At 42.1% G+C, this 13,988-nt stretch overlaps 1 protein-coding gene and 1 long non-coding RNA gene across 2 annotated transcripts; one reads left to right on the plus strand and one right to left on the minus strand.

Annotated features, from left to right (window-relative positions):
• Positions 1-2,350: 2,350 nt before the first annotated feature.
• On the minus strand, positions 2,351-8,714 carry fbxw5 (F-box and WD repeat domain containing 5). Its single transcript, XM_072372343.1, has 10 exons — positions 8,615-8,714; positions 7,074-7,269; positions 6,809-6,966; positions 6,127-6,310; positions 5,592-5,740; positions 4,970-5,302; positions 4,685-4,868; positions 4,427-4,574; positions 3,862-4,074; positions 2,351-3,353 (listed from the first exon to the last, which is right to left on the minus strand). Exons 2-10 carry the CDS (start codon positions 7,258-7,260, stop codon positions 3,068-3,070), a joined length of 1,842 nt encoding a protein of 613 aa, XP_072228444.1. The 5' UTR covers positions 7,261-7,269; positions 8,615-8,714; the 3' UTR covers positions 2,351-3,067.
• A 1,978-nt stretch (positions 8,715-10,692) lies between these two features.
• On the plus strand, positions 10,693-11,446 carry LOC140276694 (uncharacterized). Its single transcript, XR_011909048.1, has 3 exons — positions 10,693-10,785; positions 11,056-11,139; positions 11,219-11,446. It is a non-coding gene; the product is annotated as an uncharacterized lncRNA (long non-coding RNA).
• Positions 11,447-13,988: the final 2,542 nt, after the last annotated feature.

Consider the following 13,988-nt stretch of genomic DNA (forward strand, 5'->3'; position numbering starts at 1 on the left):
CCAAATTATTATGATATAGACTTCAGATGACTGCAAATGTTTCCAGAACGAGAACTCCAAAATGTGATCGCAGACTGTTTTATCCACAATCTCCAGTGTCTCCAGTGCAATCTGCAGTGATAGCACAGATTTAATCTGCAGCGGTGATGTCATTTCCTAAAGGACAAACAGGCAGAGGCAGGTTGGATCTTTCTAACTTTCGACCTATAAGCACGACAGAATGAAAGATCGGGGCTGTTGGGTCGCAGCAGCAGCAGCAGCAGCAGCACGTCTCGCTGCCGTCACTGCTTCGGCTATGAATTCTGTGTCATATCGGGCTCAAAGATGAGGAGCTGGAGGATTTATGAAATCACCAAGTCAAAGAAAACTTGAAAAGGGTTTGAGGAGATCTGAAACAAGCAGGGCATTCATGAGAGAAACCCTCAAACATCTCGTGTTATCTCTGCTAACGGAGGACGTTTTTCATTTATAGATGTTTTTGTTGAATCCGAACTGATCAAAAACATAATTTCTATCTAAATGAAATATTTGTATCAATGTTCAAGCATTCCACCTTTTAATTCACAAGGTCCTATTGAAGAGTTGACCACGGGTGCGCCTGTCCACAGATGTGAGTGCTTAAAGGGAAGTTGATGTCCTGCAGTCTAAAAATGAGTCTTATGCATGTATTTAGATTTGAGTGAAGAGCTAAAAGGACTCAAAAGTACTTTGGAGGATAAATATTCCATACTTCACTGCAAGTGACCGAACGCTGTGGTTGGTTAAGACAAAGTTTACCGATTAAAACCCAACGTCAGCCCTGAGTTCTCACTCTGAGCTGTATTCAGCGTCTCGTGACACTGCCAAGAAAAGGCTTCTCATTTCAGTCTGAAAAAGTACCGTCGTTTGGTTTCTTTGTCTCGATTTAAACAAGCCTCTACAGATTCAAACAGAGGGATACTTTTGAAAACCCTTTTTGGAAACTCCCTGACAAAAACGGTGGCGAGCAGTAAGCAAGAAAAGAGCGAGCGAATAGACGGATCAAACTCCATCCACGAGCTTTAATCAGAACCCGCACAAAGGTAGGAAAGAACATCCATCGGACAGTCTGTCAGACTTGTGGCATTGTGGAACATGCTTTTTATTCAATGGGGAGTTATGAAAACATCAGCAGAGGAAAGACAAACACAATCATAAAAGACGGAGAGGAGAGAGGAGGGGAAAAAAAAGCTAGTCAAAGGGAAAGTGCATGACTTGTTACACACATTTCAAAACATGGAAAGTTCACTTGATGACAGAACTGCTGATGACGTTGACCTTAGACGTTATTAATAAAAGAAACTTTAAAAAAAAAACTGAGATCAGAGAACACAGAATTGCAGAGCGAGTCCAAAGAAACTCCCTCAGCCATAAAACTGCGGCTGATAGTCGGTCAGGGCCTCGCTCATTATGCATTATTAACATTGTTCCTGTTTTCATTCTTGTTTTTTTTTCAGTAGCACTCAAGTGTTGACAGAAAACGGACATTAAGTGTGATGTAAATAAACGTACGCACAACATTTCAAGACAAGGTTTTCACGGCTGTATTCCACCATGAATTGGTGCCTTCAGCCCAGCTTTATAAGAGCACTTGAATCTTCCAGGTGCTGCTCACTGTTCTTTTAGCCGAGAATCAGACTAATCAGACTCATCTAAATGAAAGCGCTGGATGACCTTTTGCAAACTTGAAATGTCTACCAAATATTTCTTGATTTCTCTTTATTCTTATTGCTCGATCCACTTACACCTTGGTGCGCGATTTGGTGACAACGGCGTGTAACGCCGTCTTCACACAGAACGGCGGCTTAAACAGCCAAAACACCGCAGGTATCAGTTATTAAATCAAACTTTGGTGAGTTTAATCATCAGAAGAGTGCCACGTTAAAGTAATGATTATATCTTCAACAATATACATCGACCGTCCATTTAAGGTTCATAAATAATGCATTTGACCATCGGGTAAACATTGTTTAAGAGAACAAACTGTTGGGGATGGTGGGGCTGATAGAAGTGAACAAAAAGGACCAGAGATGGCTCCACGTGGCCCAAATATCCAGGTAGCCCTCACTGTGTCAGGATTTCAGAGTTTAAGGGAAAATTTCTGTGCAAGTACAAGGAAGTTTAAACACCTTTTCAATCCACAAAAGTCAAACTTTTTCTGAAATTCCTCTTTTTAAGTTTTCAGGGTGCAGCTTTGAGCTGCTTAAATAAGAGGCTTTAAATGCATTTCCACATTAAAGGCTGTGTCACGCTCAGCTAAACGAGAAACATAATTTGTTTTGTTCACAGTCATGCTTCAAACTGTCTTCCCCCCCCCCCCCCCCCCCCCCCGCCCCCCCCCCAAAAAGAACAACCTTTCATATCAGCGATTCTACTCCTAATACATTAACGATGGATCCTTTCTGTGGTCCGAAAAACAATGGGATACGACGTCGATAAAACCAAAGACTACATTAAATACAGCTCAAAATCTTTCTTCCCTTTTGTTTTCAAACTGTTTCTATAATTCTCTCAAAACAGGGTTTTTAATGAAGATTTTAGAATCAAAGACACCAGTTACATATTTCTGTCAACAGGGGCAAAAAAAACAAGAAAAAAACAACCATGACAGCCATGATCAGAGCGCCATCTCTGCAGTACTCTTACATCTCAGGTCCGAGAGTTCAGAGTCTGGCCCGTTGAATTTAAAAGAAAAGAAGAAAAAAAAAAAGGACAACAACCTTTGGGAACAATTTAGGGAATCCGTCTCGTGCATTTAGGTGTCGTCTCTAAAATAACAATCTGTGGCAACTTATCCTGGCTCAGCACAGTGAGTCTGTGGTGACTTCTCTTTGTTGACATCGCCCCCTTGTGTATAACCCTGAGACAACCTCTCGTCTCCTGCCAGCTGAAGACACCCGACCACTACTTCGGGCCGCACCATGAACCGCTAACTGTAACCACACTGCACATATACATGGAGTGTATATTTAGTCATACCACAGTGGAAAAAGATGAAGCCCTCTTCTCACCCTGCTCCCTCCCGTCCGAAAGCATTTTCCAACCCGATTCAAGGTTTTCCGTTCACGCTTCCAGCAGATGTGGAGGTCTTGTTGCGGCTCAGCCAGGACGGCAGGAGGCTGCGGTGCCTCAGCGGCCGGGGGGTGGCTTGCGCCAGGCGGACCATGCGAGGCGAGCGCCACACCTTAATGGTAGAGTCATCGCTGGCTGACAGCAGCAGCTCTTGATCCGCGGGGCTGAACGCCACCGAGTTGACCACGTCATCGTGGGCCAGACGCGCCAGACAGATGTTGTAGTGACGGTCCCAGATGTAGCCATGCTTGTCCTCTGCTCCACTACAGGGAGAAGTCCGTCACAGAAAAATCGATGAACAAGAGAGTCTTTAAAGAATAATTCTCACAACTGACGAATCGGCTCGACCGACTACGGTCCGTCACTGTTAGATCAGGCCAAGAGAAAAGAGGAACTACATCCATTTACATCTATAAAATCCTCCGTAGCTCCATCAACTTTGATGTTTCATGTTACCTACATATTCTAAGAGGAGCATCTCCATATTGAAAAGGTTTGTGGTGAGAAATCTTCTGAAATGTACGATTTGTCATCGTCAACACACTGAGCCCTAAAAATCTCTCAATGACACGACTATTCATTCATACAGTCTGTCTTAACCTTATGTGACCGTTCACGTACAACACTGTTACTTCTAAATGCTTTATATATACGGTGGGCCATTTGTACAAACAGTGGTACCTAATGGATGAACTTCCACGGCAGTATCCCTGTCAAAATACCGGCAGTAATGGCACAAAGCAGGCAAATTCATGGTGACGGGCGACTCACCTGGCAACAAAGTCTCTGCTGACGTCGAGGAAAATAAAGAAGCACTCGTCGTTGGGGGTGAAGGCCCGGTGAGCACGCAGACTTCTTCTCTCCTCCCTCAAATTCTTCAGGTCGATGACGTGCAGGTCTATCTCCTCTGCGATGGGAGGTGGAGACATGGGGTCTGAGATAATGCATCCTGCTGGCCAGGCCCGGCTGTTCACGTACAGGTATCTGAACAATGATGGGAGAGGAGAGAAGTTTGAGCCCGATGTCATAAACAATCTGCCAAGTTGGTCCAGCAGCAGAATCGAGGTTAGTTTATGCCGCCATGCAACCGTTTTAGTGGGGATGAAATTAAATTCTCAACCAAAACGGGTGAGCGGGTTTTATCAGACTGCTGTACCGGCAGCTATTTATTACATTTTTGAAGTGATTTGCTGCCATTTAAACACAAAACAGAGCATTAATGTGATCAAGCACAAAAGCAGTTTCCCCCTGGACCACCTAGGAAAGGACAGTCGAAAAAATACATAAACACTTCAAAGATACGCAATATTTATGGCTTATATCTTGATGCATTTACCTGTGATCTGGAGAAAGGCCCATACCAATGATATGCCCATGGATATCTATAACATGGTCCAGGGAATCAAAGAACTCATCTGAGCTCCGCTCCTCCCCAAGTACCGGACCAGAGGTGGTCATCTGCTCAGGCTTGATTCGTTTAATGCCTAGAATAGAAGAGGAACAGCCCCATAGGAGGAAGAGTGTGGCAGTATTGTGTCTCATCTCTCTGACATGTTATCATACGTTTAAATATCAAGCTGTTGAAACATCTTACCTATCTGGTGCGGTGAGTACGTAAGGCTTCCGGTGGTGAAGAGCAAATAGGTTTTATCCTCTTCCTCCCCAGACTCGGAGGGCTCAATGAGGGTGGGCTCAGGGGCCTTTGTGTGAGCTCTGCCCATTATCTGAGCCACGTGGGTCTCAATCTTCAGCTCCCTGCTCCCCACATTTTTACGACTCTAAATGGATGCAAGACGAACGAACACAAAAACACGTGATGAAAAATGACAGAAGTCTTCAAAATATCGAACCAAAAACCAGAGTTTAACAAGCAGCTGACGTGATTAACGTGGTCCAGGCTTGAAATGGTGGGATGAGAGTGGCGGGCAGAGGAGAGGCTGTGACTCTGTCCTTCCCTCTGAAACTCCTCCTCCTCCTCCTCTAGCTCCATCTCTTCTTCGCTGCCAGAGGTTCCCAGGTCGAAGAGAAGAGGTTGGTGCTGGTGTGCCCCTTTCTGTCTCCGAGCCTGAGACTGAGCCTCGTAGTCCAATAGTAAGTCAGGGTTGTCGTGGCGACGACAGTGGGCCACCATCACTGTGCGAATGGTGCTGGCGTTGATGTTTTGGATTCTGAAAAGGCGCTTGACCACGTTGATGTTCTCCGATTCGATATCCTGGAGTGAAAAAGGGGGAAACGATGAGGATGACAGAGTTGTGGAGGTTGTTCTCCCTTCAATCAAACCCACGAGCTGCCGAATCTAACTGAACACTTAGCAAAGAAAACAAATGATCTGACATGTCTGAGAAGCTTTAAGTGTTCACAGAACTCTGTAGTCACCCAAACAGTTTGCATTAAAGTCCTTGATACAGGGACTGTACCGGGACTCTTCGTGTGGGTGCTGCAAATCAACAAGTGGAAATTACGCATTTCGACTGATGTCTTTCAGCTGAGCTCCGTCTCACCTGGGAGGCTTTGTTGAGCCAGAGCACCGAGCAGGAGGTCATGTTTCCAATCCAGTGCAGGTTCCCGGAGATCAGGTGGGTCTCATTCAGCCAGCAGCCGAACACATCGTACGGCTTGTTCCTCACTCGTGACATCAGCGTGTAATTTTCTGTGTTGGTGAATGAAAAGGGGACAGAAAGAGCTCAGGAAATGTACACATAAAGCAACACAGATTCTTGCAATTGGACAGTTTGAGCGGCACAAAACACTCAGAGTGATGAAGCACAATGGCAGTAAGCACAGTATGGTCAATTAGATGGTAATTCTGCAACATAATCCACAGTAACTGTATATATATTCATTCTGTCCATCGGTCCTGTTTGTGCACAGCAGCTTAGGTTTCACAAAAAGCTCAGCTTACTACAAAACATCACATAAAGATGACACGGTGGTGTTGAAGAAAACAAACAAACAAATACAATTAACACCAAACCTAATAATAATCTTCATGAAACAAAAACAGGAAATGACCCTTTTTTTTCTCCTCGCTCCTACCAAGACTAATGACGGCGATTTCCCCAGACGACGAGTGGTGTGGGCCCAGGTAAACGCCAGACACAAGCAGCAGGCTGTCGTCTGCGTTGAACTGGGAGAACTGGGTGTAGCCCCAGTTAAACTGCCGCATGCTGGAGCTGTGCACCAACGAGATGTTTCCATCTGACCGCTCGGTGTCCCACAGCTGCACAGAAGCGAAAGGAAAGGCTTAGAAATGACTTTGAGTGGATGGTGACAGTTGATGATGTGACAATACGGGGAAAATAATATCATAAAGTTATCTGAAAACACAAAAACTCAACAGATTCTATCGAAATGCATCGAAAAGGCTGTCCTGCTGGATATGTGACTCTAGAGGAAAATCCTACTTTCAGGATCTATAAATAAACTACTACTACAGCACAAACAAGACACATGTTGTGTCTCGTCTAAATTAAATTCCACAGGCTGCTGCTTTTTTTTAATTACGTGTTATAACTTATTTTGCGGAGGTAACTTGATAAAAAACTGCTCTTGTTACATTCAACCGGACCAAGCAGTTAATCTTTGCTAAAAGATTTTATCATAACGTGGGTGGAACAGCAACTCACCAAATACCGAACACAGCAAAGTGTCACGCTGACACGCTGAGAGAAATTAAGATAAAGGACGAAAGTAGGCCCAAAAATGCTTTGATCCTCACCTTAACTGTGCAGTCTTTGGAACAGGAGGAGAAGCGGTGACCCCTGTGAGAGAAAGCCAGGTGGAGGACCTGGTCACTGTGCTCTCTCAGCGTCTGGACCTCCACACAGGGGATGCAGTCAAACAAACGCTTGAACTCCCTGTACCACGACACGGCCGCTGCACACGGGTAGATTCAGAGTTAATTAAACACACGTTGGTTGAATGCATCTGGAGAAAACCGGTGGGGAATTCCTCTGCGAAAACACATGATTTGGAATATTTACACGGGTGTCGAGGCACGGAGCGCGGTATGCGGTAGTAGCTGTAGAACAGCTCCCTCCACAGGAACTCATCTCTGGAGACGGCCAGCCACTTTCGACACGTCAGACCTGCGTTCAGCACGGCATCATGGGGCAGACGTAGGAAGATCTCCAAAACCAAGCTGTCCGGCAGAACTGAACCCCAATCCATCCTAACATCCTGACGAACACATGACAAATACGGCGCTAAGTTGATCAAGATAGTCCCAAGTGTCTACTTGTATGTATTGGGATCGCACAACAAAATATACGTAGGGTAAGTTGGATGATACTGCTAGGAAATCTGTACAGTTTGAATCAGCAGAATTACAGATAAATTCACTATAACCTCGACTCAACTCTTCACTAAAGCAACATGGCGTGCAATGTTAACCCAACTCTCCGAGCCCTGTATTTATGCCAACATAGATCAAAATCCTAATATATATTTCCTTACAAAGCTTTCACCCATTGCTCCAGTTGCAGAGACTTGACATTTGAAAATGTTCAACATCGTGCTTTCATATATTTTGTTTCGTTCCAGCCCGGTTTTGTAACAAATGCCTAAGAACAGAAACAATCCTCACATTTTCTGCATCTGAAATGTTTGCCACATCTGTTGGGACTGTTAATGGATTTCTAAATAGCCGACGATACATTTGCTATTTTCAACTGACTGTAAAGATTATTCAAACCACTTATAAATAACCTGAGGTTCCATCTCTAGGTTGAGTCGTATTGGATTACGTAAAAATGTGTGTGTGTGTCCAGTCATCTCAGATTACGCCAAAAAAAATTTAGAGATTATATTTCCACTTAAAGCACAAAAGAAACAGCATTCTCTGAACAGCTTAGAGCTGGAGTTTGACGGAAATTACAGTACACAAACGCCACAAAGCTGCAATGGGTAGCCCAATAAAGACTTACTTAGCTTTCACTTTCCTCTTAGGACACAGATGTTAGGAAGTATTCAAGCTAATGGGTTAGCTGTGAAATAAGGAGCCATTTTAGCAGACGCTGCTCCAATGCAAGATGAAATTCAGTGTAACGTACAATCAATTTCATGTCAAGTAGTTTTGTACAAACTTGGCACCGTCTTCTAAATCTTGAATGTAAAATGTCTTTGCTTTGCCGCTCCAGCTATGGTACGAAGATGACCCAACATGGACGTTTGTTTAGTCGCTGAACGTAAAAAGTTACTGTTTACACTCAACGCAAACCGGTCTAGCCTCCTTACTAACAAACGACACATTAAACATCCTGATATATATGCACGTTTTGGCACTAGTTAATCAGAAATACGAGTTTATTTCAACGCTAAACCAAACAGCTGTCTATCAAGCTAGCGTCAAACTAGCTAACTTGTTAACCCAACCAGCTAGCTGTTAGCAAACGCTTGTTTTCAACTTTTACCTCGTGACATTGGAATTTGACAACGACCTATTACGCTTATTAATCAATGTAGCCGTTTCACGACTAATTCAGCTTGGTCTCATGTAAAGCTGTCGACACAAGTTGTCACCTACCTGCTGGATCAAAGTACGTTGAAGAGAAACATCTGACGGCTAGCCAGCGCTAAAAGCTAGCCACAGGAAAATGACAACAATCCTCCGACAGCGGTGAATCGTCCAGACCCGACTAACAGATGACAGAGTCATCGCTGCAGCAAGACCAGCCTAATCAATCCAGCGTTTCTGTTGTTGGTCAGCGGCATTTGTGCCAAAAAATACGTTCACATATGCACTGCACATTTGACAACTTATTTGTCCATGTTTATGTAAGTTTGAACCGTTCTTCACTAGGTTTCCATGTATAGACTTATTATAACCTGACAAAACATTTGACTGTCAATTCAGTTTAGTCTATATTTCTGATGTCTTCTTAGACTTTTTGTTGTCTGACTTTATGATTGTCTGTTGTGTCGTCCTGATGAGTCTCGTCGATCCATTTTTCATTCTTGTATTTATCTTTGTATTATTTATCTTTTGCATAGTCCCCCCACTTATTTCCCTAAACATAGTATTCAGGTATTTAATTTTCATTGTGCTTTTTAAAAAAATCTAATCATTGCAGTCTTTTGTAATGTGCAGATGTATTTATTCTGATTATTCTATTTCTATATGCAAGGGATACAAATACGTCCTTGAATTAAAATGATTTCATGTGACTGAATAAATAAGAGCCTCGACACAAAATTAAAATGGATCTGGCTGACAATTACATTTAGCTTCTTTGTCATTTTGAGTCCTGCTTACAAAACAAAGTTCAGAACAATACGTTCAAAGAACACACCAGGATGAACCTCACAAGAGTTAATAATGTTATTTGTTTTGTATCTTTGTTGATATTTACATCCATAAAGCATTGCACAAAGCATTTATACAATACTGTACAAGGGAGATGACGATAACAAAAGTAGTGAATATGTGAAAAGAAAAATAGATAAGAGATGGACAACCTTAATCTTAATAAATGAAAATTGAATCATAGTAAAGAGAAAAAGGTCAATGTCATATTTTATCAAATGGAGAATACACAAGAAAAGAACAAACTAACCGAGAAAATGGATCTATTGCTTGATAGAAAAAAGATAACAACAAAGATGATAATTATCTTTATTTATTTAGCATTTTCTAAACACATGTCACAAAGTGCTTCATATAGCAATATATGAGTTTGTATAAAGCATATAGAAGTTTATCTTAAGAAAAGATTTAAAAGAAGTCACTGACTCTGTTGATACTAATCTCATCAGGTTGCTCGTTGCGGAGTTCAGGGGCTTTGACTGCAAATGTTCTGTCACCTCTGGACTTAAAATGTGTCTCTGGAACAAGTAAAAGTCCTCTGCCAGAGGATCTCATTATATATAGAGGCTCATATCTTACAAAAAGGTCAGATGAGTAAGAAGAAGAAAGGGGCTTTAAAAGCCAATAATAAGACCTTAGAATATATTCTAAAACATACTGGGAGCCAATGCAAGGAGGCTAAAAGGGGAGTACCATGCTCTCTTTTCTTGGTTGCTGTTGGAAGTCTGGCAGCTGAGTTTTGACCAATCTGGAGCCCATTAATGATTTAAAGGTCTAAAGAGCACAGACAATGGACTTGCTTTACTCTGCTGCAAGGAAACACATCTGTTTAGTCGCAATGTGGAGACCTGCCTACCTTTAGAGGACAAAAACCTAACCTTCATAATAATGTATACATTTTAGAAAATACTGCCGCCTTGGATGAAGGTCGAATTAAGGCCAGTTGAGGTTGAGGTTAGTGTAAGAATCTAGGAATAGCCATGATAATGGTGACAAAAAAAGGTAGAAAACCTATGGCATCAATCAAATATAACTGCTTTATGCTGGAGATAACAGTTACTAATGTTCAAAACTATAGTTTTCTTTTAGATTTCCATATGTTTGTGAAACATGATTAACATGTGATTATCTTTTCCTTTGTCATTGTTCTGAAAGGTTTCGGAAAGTTTGTGTGTCAGTAATAGTATCCTTCTTTGTGTGTGCGTGTGTGTGGTAGCTCTTGGTTCAGCGAGCCCAGTGTGAGGATCTGTTAGAGGACTGTGAAACGGAGAAACTTCTGTCTTCTTGCTTGTGACAGTGTGCAAGCAACAACTGAGCAGACTCCCATTTCAAGACTGAACCACAGAAGAAATTTGAAAAATTAGGAACCATGCTGTGACTGTTTTTCTCTAGTAAGTTCGAAAACTTTGTGAGTATGCTTTAAACAGGTCATTCTGTTGCCAAAACCTTTTAAGAAGAAGGGTAACCGGTGACATTTATTGTTGCAGCTGTTTTTCTCGTTGATGAAAACTTGAAAAATAGAAAAGCATTGTGTGTGAAACAGAGTGTGTTGAATCTGATACGGATGGGATCAGGTTGCCTGCTACATTATCTCAGCAGAAAGGGCTTGGAGTGAGCAGAGTGTCTGTTACAACAAAGAGGTAATAGATGTCTTCTTTCAGCCCTGTGCCAAGCAGCTAACTGGATAGTTTCTTGCTGTGGACGCACTGTGGAGAACGGGACATCAGCAGGATGCAAGTATAAAGGTGAGCCTCACTGCTTAAAAATAGTTTCCGTTTGATTTTCATGACTCTACAGAGATCTTACGTTTTCCTCGCTGTGCAGAGCAGACGGTGCGGACGGTCTACGGAGATGAAAAAGCGTTTGGTCAAAATCCTCCATAACGGCGCCCAGCAGGATGGACAGAAAAGATGGCCACACTTCTCCACCTACAGCAAAGTTTGTGCACCTGCAGCATAATAACTTGTGCTCGGCATCACAACCGTGTTGTGTGGTACTTGTTACAATGACGACTTCTCTGAAAGCTCCTTTTTAGGAAGCTGGACAATGTCTGACAGCTGACAGGTACACCAATGACTCTGTTGTATGCATCTGATTTGGACAAGATCTCTGAATTGATTAAAAAACTGTTGATCAATTCCATGTTTTTGCCACGTGTCTTTACTCTTATTTCCTGAGTGTTTGGCACCATCATGTGGAAGCAAAAGAACAACAATGGGAGACCAACAGTGTCAGAAAAGTGCCTTGATAGTTCCGAATTATTAGATGTTAAACCAGTGAGGTTATCCTTTAACAACTTTAGATAACGGAACAGTACACATTCACAGTCATTCACATCATTGTGGACACAAAGGGTACAAAATTAATCTTTCCCAAAAAAATCCTCCCATAAAGGTACAGAGAAAAGATCATGTTCTGTCATAAAAAACAACCTTTCAAAACCTCGTGCATCGCTCGTAAAGCGTCACATTGTGTTGAGTCGGGACAAAGTGAGAGAAACTGTGATCTTTCTGCTGAGAAACCTTGTGATCATACTTTTTTGGTGGGATCAGAAAAGAGTGTGAAAGGGACATAAAGCCGGAAGCAAGCCCTCCTGCTCAGTTTTGACTCTACCCATGTTTGGACAGAAACCTTCATCTTCATCTCAGTTACAGACCTGTGAAGCCGCGTGTATTTTGTACAGTTCTGATGCTGTTTGTGTCGGCAAATCTGGCCTCTAAACACATTCAAAAGGGCGAAAACAAAACCGGCCACACTGTGGCAGCAGATGCTCATTTTCTCCATCAATTTCCAAACAGACCCCACGGTTTTTGTTAAAGAGGGCCTCCACACTGACTTGTAGCTTCCTGCTAAAATTCAATCCAAACTACAGATATAAAAGACAAAAAAAAAGAAAGAGAGAGAGAAAGAAAATAAGTTAAAACAGGCTTACTCATCTGTGTGTAACAACAAATGCTTCTGGCCATTAGATCCTGTTTTTTTCTATTTTTTTTTTTTTGGCCAAGCAGCATCCCTGCTTTGCATTCAAACACTGGAAAACATGGCATGGCATCAAATTGTTCAATGTGTTTAGTTTAGCTCTAGGTGTTAGAGTTAAAATCATCACGACGATTCGGTAAGTTGAAACTTTGAAGCGCTTTAATACTTGGTAACAAGAAGGAGCATGCACTTTAAAAAAAGATCAAACTGATGCTCAGAGGGCAGTCCTGTGAGACAGCTTCTTATAACATGAACACTGGAGTTGTATTTCATTTGCTGGAGAAATTCTTTCTTATCTCAGACCTGCTTTAGACTCTGCCCCGCAGCTGTTCTCCACTAACACCACTTATGGCATTTCTTACAGCTTGGTTAAGCACCCATGAGGTTAATAACAACCTGGTCGCATAATAACAAACTTGTAACTGGGACATGACATTCTATATTGTGAAATCAATACGTGTGATACAATAAAACCATGACTTAACGTGGAGTGAGCAGCACTAACAGCACTGGTTGATGTGAGGATAATTAACTTCATCTCAAATCATCAGAAATGGGGAAAAGTCCCACTGATTTACCTGGGAAAAAAGAAGAACTTTATATTTATGATAATAACAAGTGTTGATATTTGAGTCTTATTGATTTGTAAGATCTGTGTATTTGCTGGAAGCTTGAAATTCATAATCTTATCTTCAGTAAATGTCAATTGAACTTTGGAATTCATGTTTGCTGAGAAAGAAAAATCCTTTTGTATCAAATCATTTTAGCTTCTGAACTAACACGGATGTGATGTAGACTGTTTTTATTCAATGGCGGTCAGTAAGAACAGCAGCTTCGGTCGTAGTCGTAGAGGGATAAACGACATTTTCTGGACAGTCATTCAACTGTTACTGGACTTTTTGTTGTTGTTAATCAGTTCTGTTCTTTGCTGATATTTGAGTTCAGGATCACCACAGTAAACATCAAAGACCCTTTCAAAGCTTCGACATTCAGACATAAATGTGCACCTATTATCAGAGCAGAGGAAATGAAAGTGGCAGCCATTAAGGTCCAAATACAAAGGTCAGCTGATGTAATTACACATAAGCCCCTAAAGTATTGATAATATCAGAGGAAGACGCCTCACATGTGCCCTACAAAGAGAGAATGAGGACACCAGCTTCAGATTTCAACCAGGTTAAAAACCTACCACCACCCAACTGTGAAGTATCTGACCTCTGACAGAATGAGCAGCTTACCTCCAGAGCAGATGCCGCCACCCATCTGCAGACCCTGACATCAATTTGTGTTTGTTGCTTATTAAAAGGAGAGACAGAGGCTGGAAACATTTGGCCTACAGACAGTCATCCTGCGTTATTAAATACTACCAGGGTGTGGCGTATAGCACTTTGATTTCATGAGGAATTCTTCGAAAATCTTTTGTCTTTGTCCCGGATTGGGCAATTTAGTCTGGGCCACGTGACTCCTCCCACAGGTATGTCAATATACCGGAGGAGAGGTGGGTGGGGTGTGATGGAGATGGGTGGGAAACACGGTGATTCACTGACGCAGTAGCTTAAAATCCTGTATATCATCTCATTTATTCAGAATAGAAGAAAGCACAAATATATTTACA

Source organism: Leuresthes tenuis, unplaced genomic scaffold, assembly GCF_036924035.1.
Source record: "Leuresthes tenuis unplaced genomic scaffold, fLeuTen1.0.hap1 SCAF_19, whole genome shotgun sequence".
Classification (NCBI taxonomy): domain Eukaryota; kingdom Metazoa; phylum Chordata; class Actinopteri; order Atheriniformes; family Atherinopsidae; genus Leuresthes; species Leuresthes tenuis.

Bases quoted from the DNA above. Each gene is read 5' to 3' on its own strand.
- fbxw5 (XM_072372343.1), bottom strand. From the start codon at position 7,260: ATGGATTGGGGTTCAGTTCTGCCGGACAGCTTGGTTTTGGAGATCTTC. The intron at 6,967-7,073 runs GTAAATATTCCA...ACCCGTGTGCAG, and splicing joins CTCCGTGCCTCGACACCCGT to CGGCCGTGTCGTGGTACAGG. The intron at 4,075-4,426 runs GTAAATGCATCA...ATCATTGTTCAG, and splicing joins GGCCTTTCTCCAGATCACAG to ATACCTGTACGTGAACAGCC.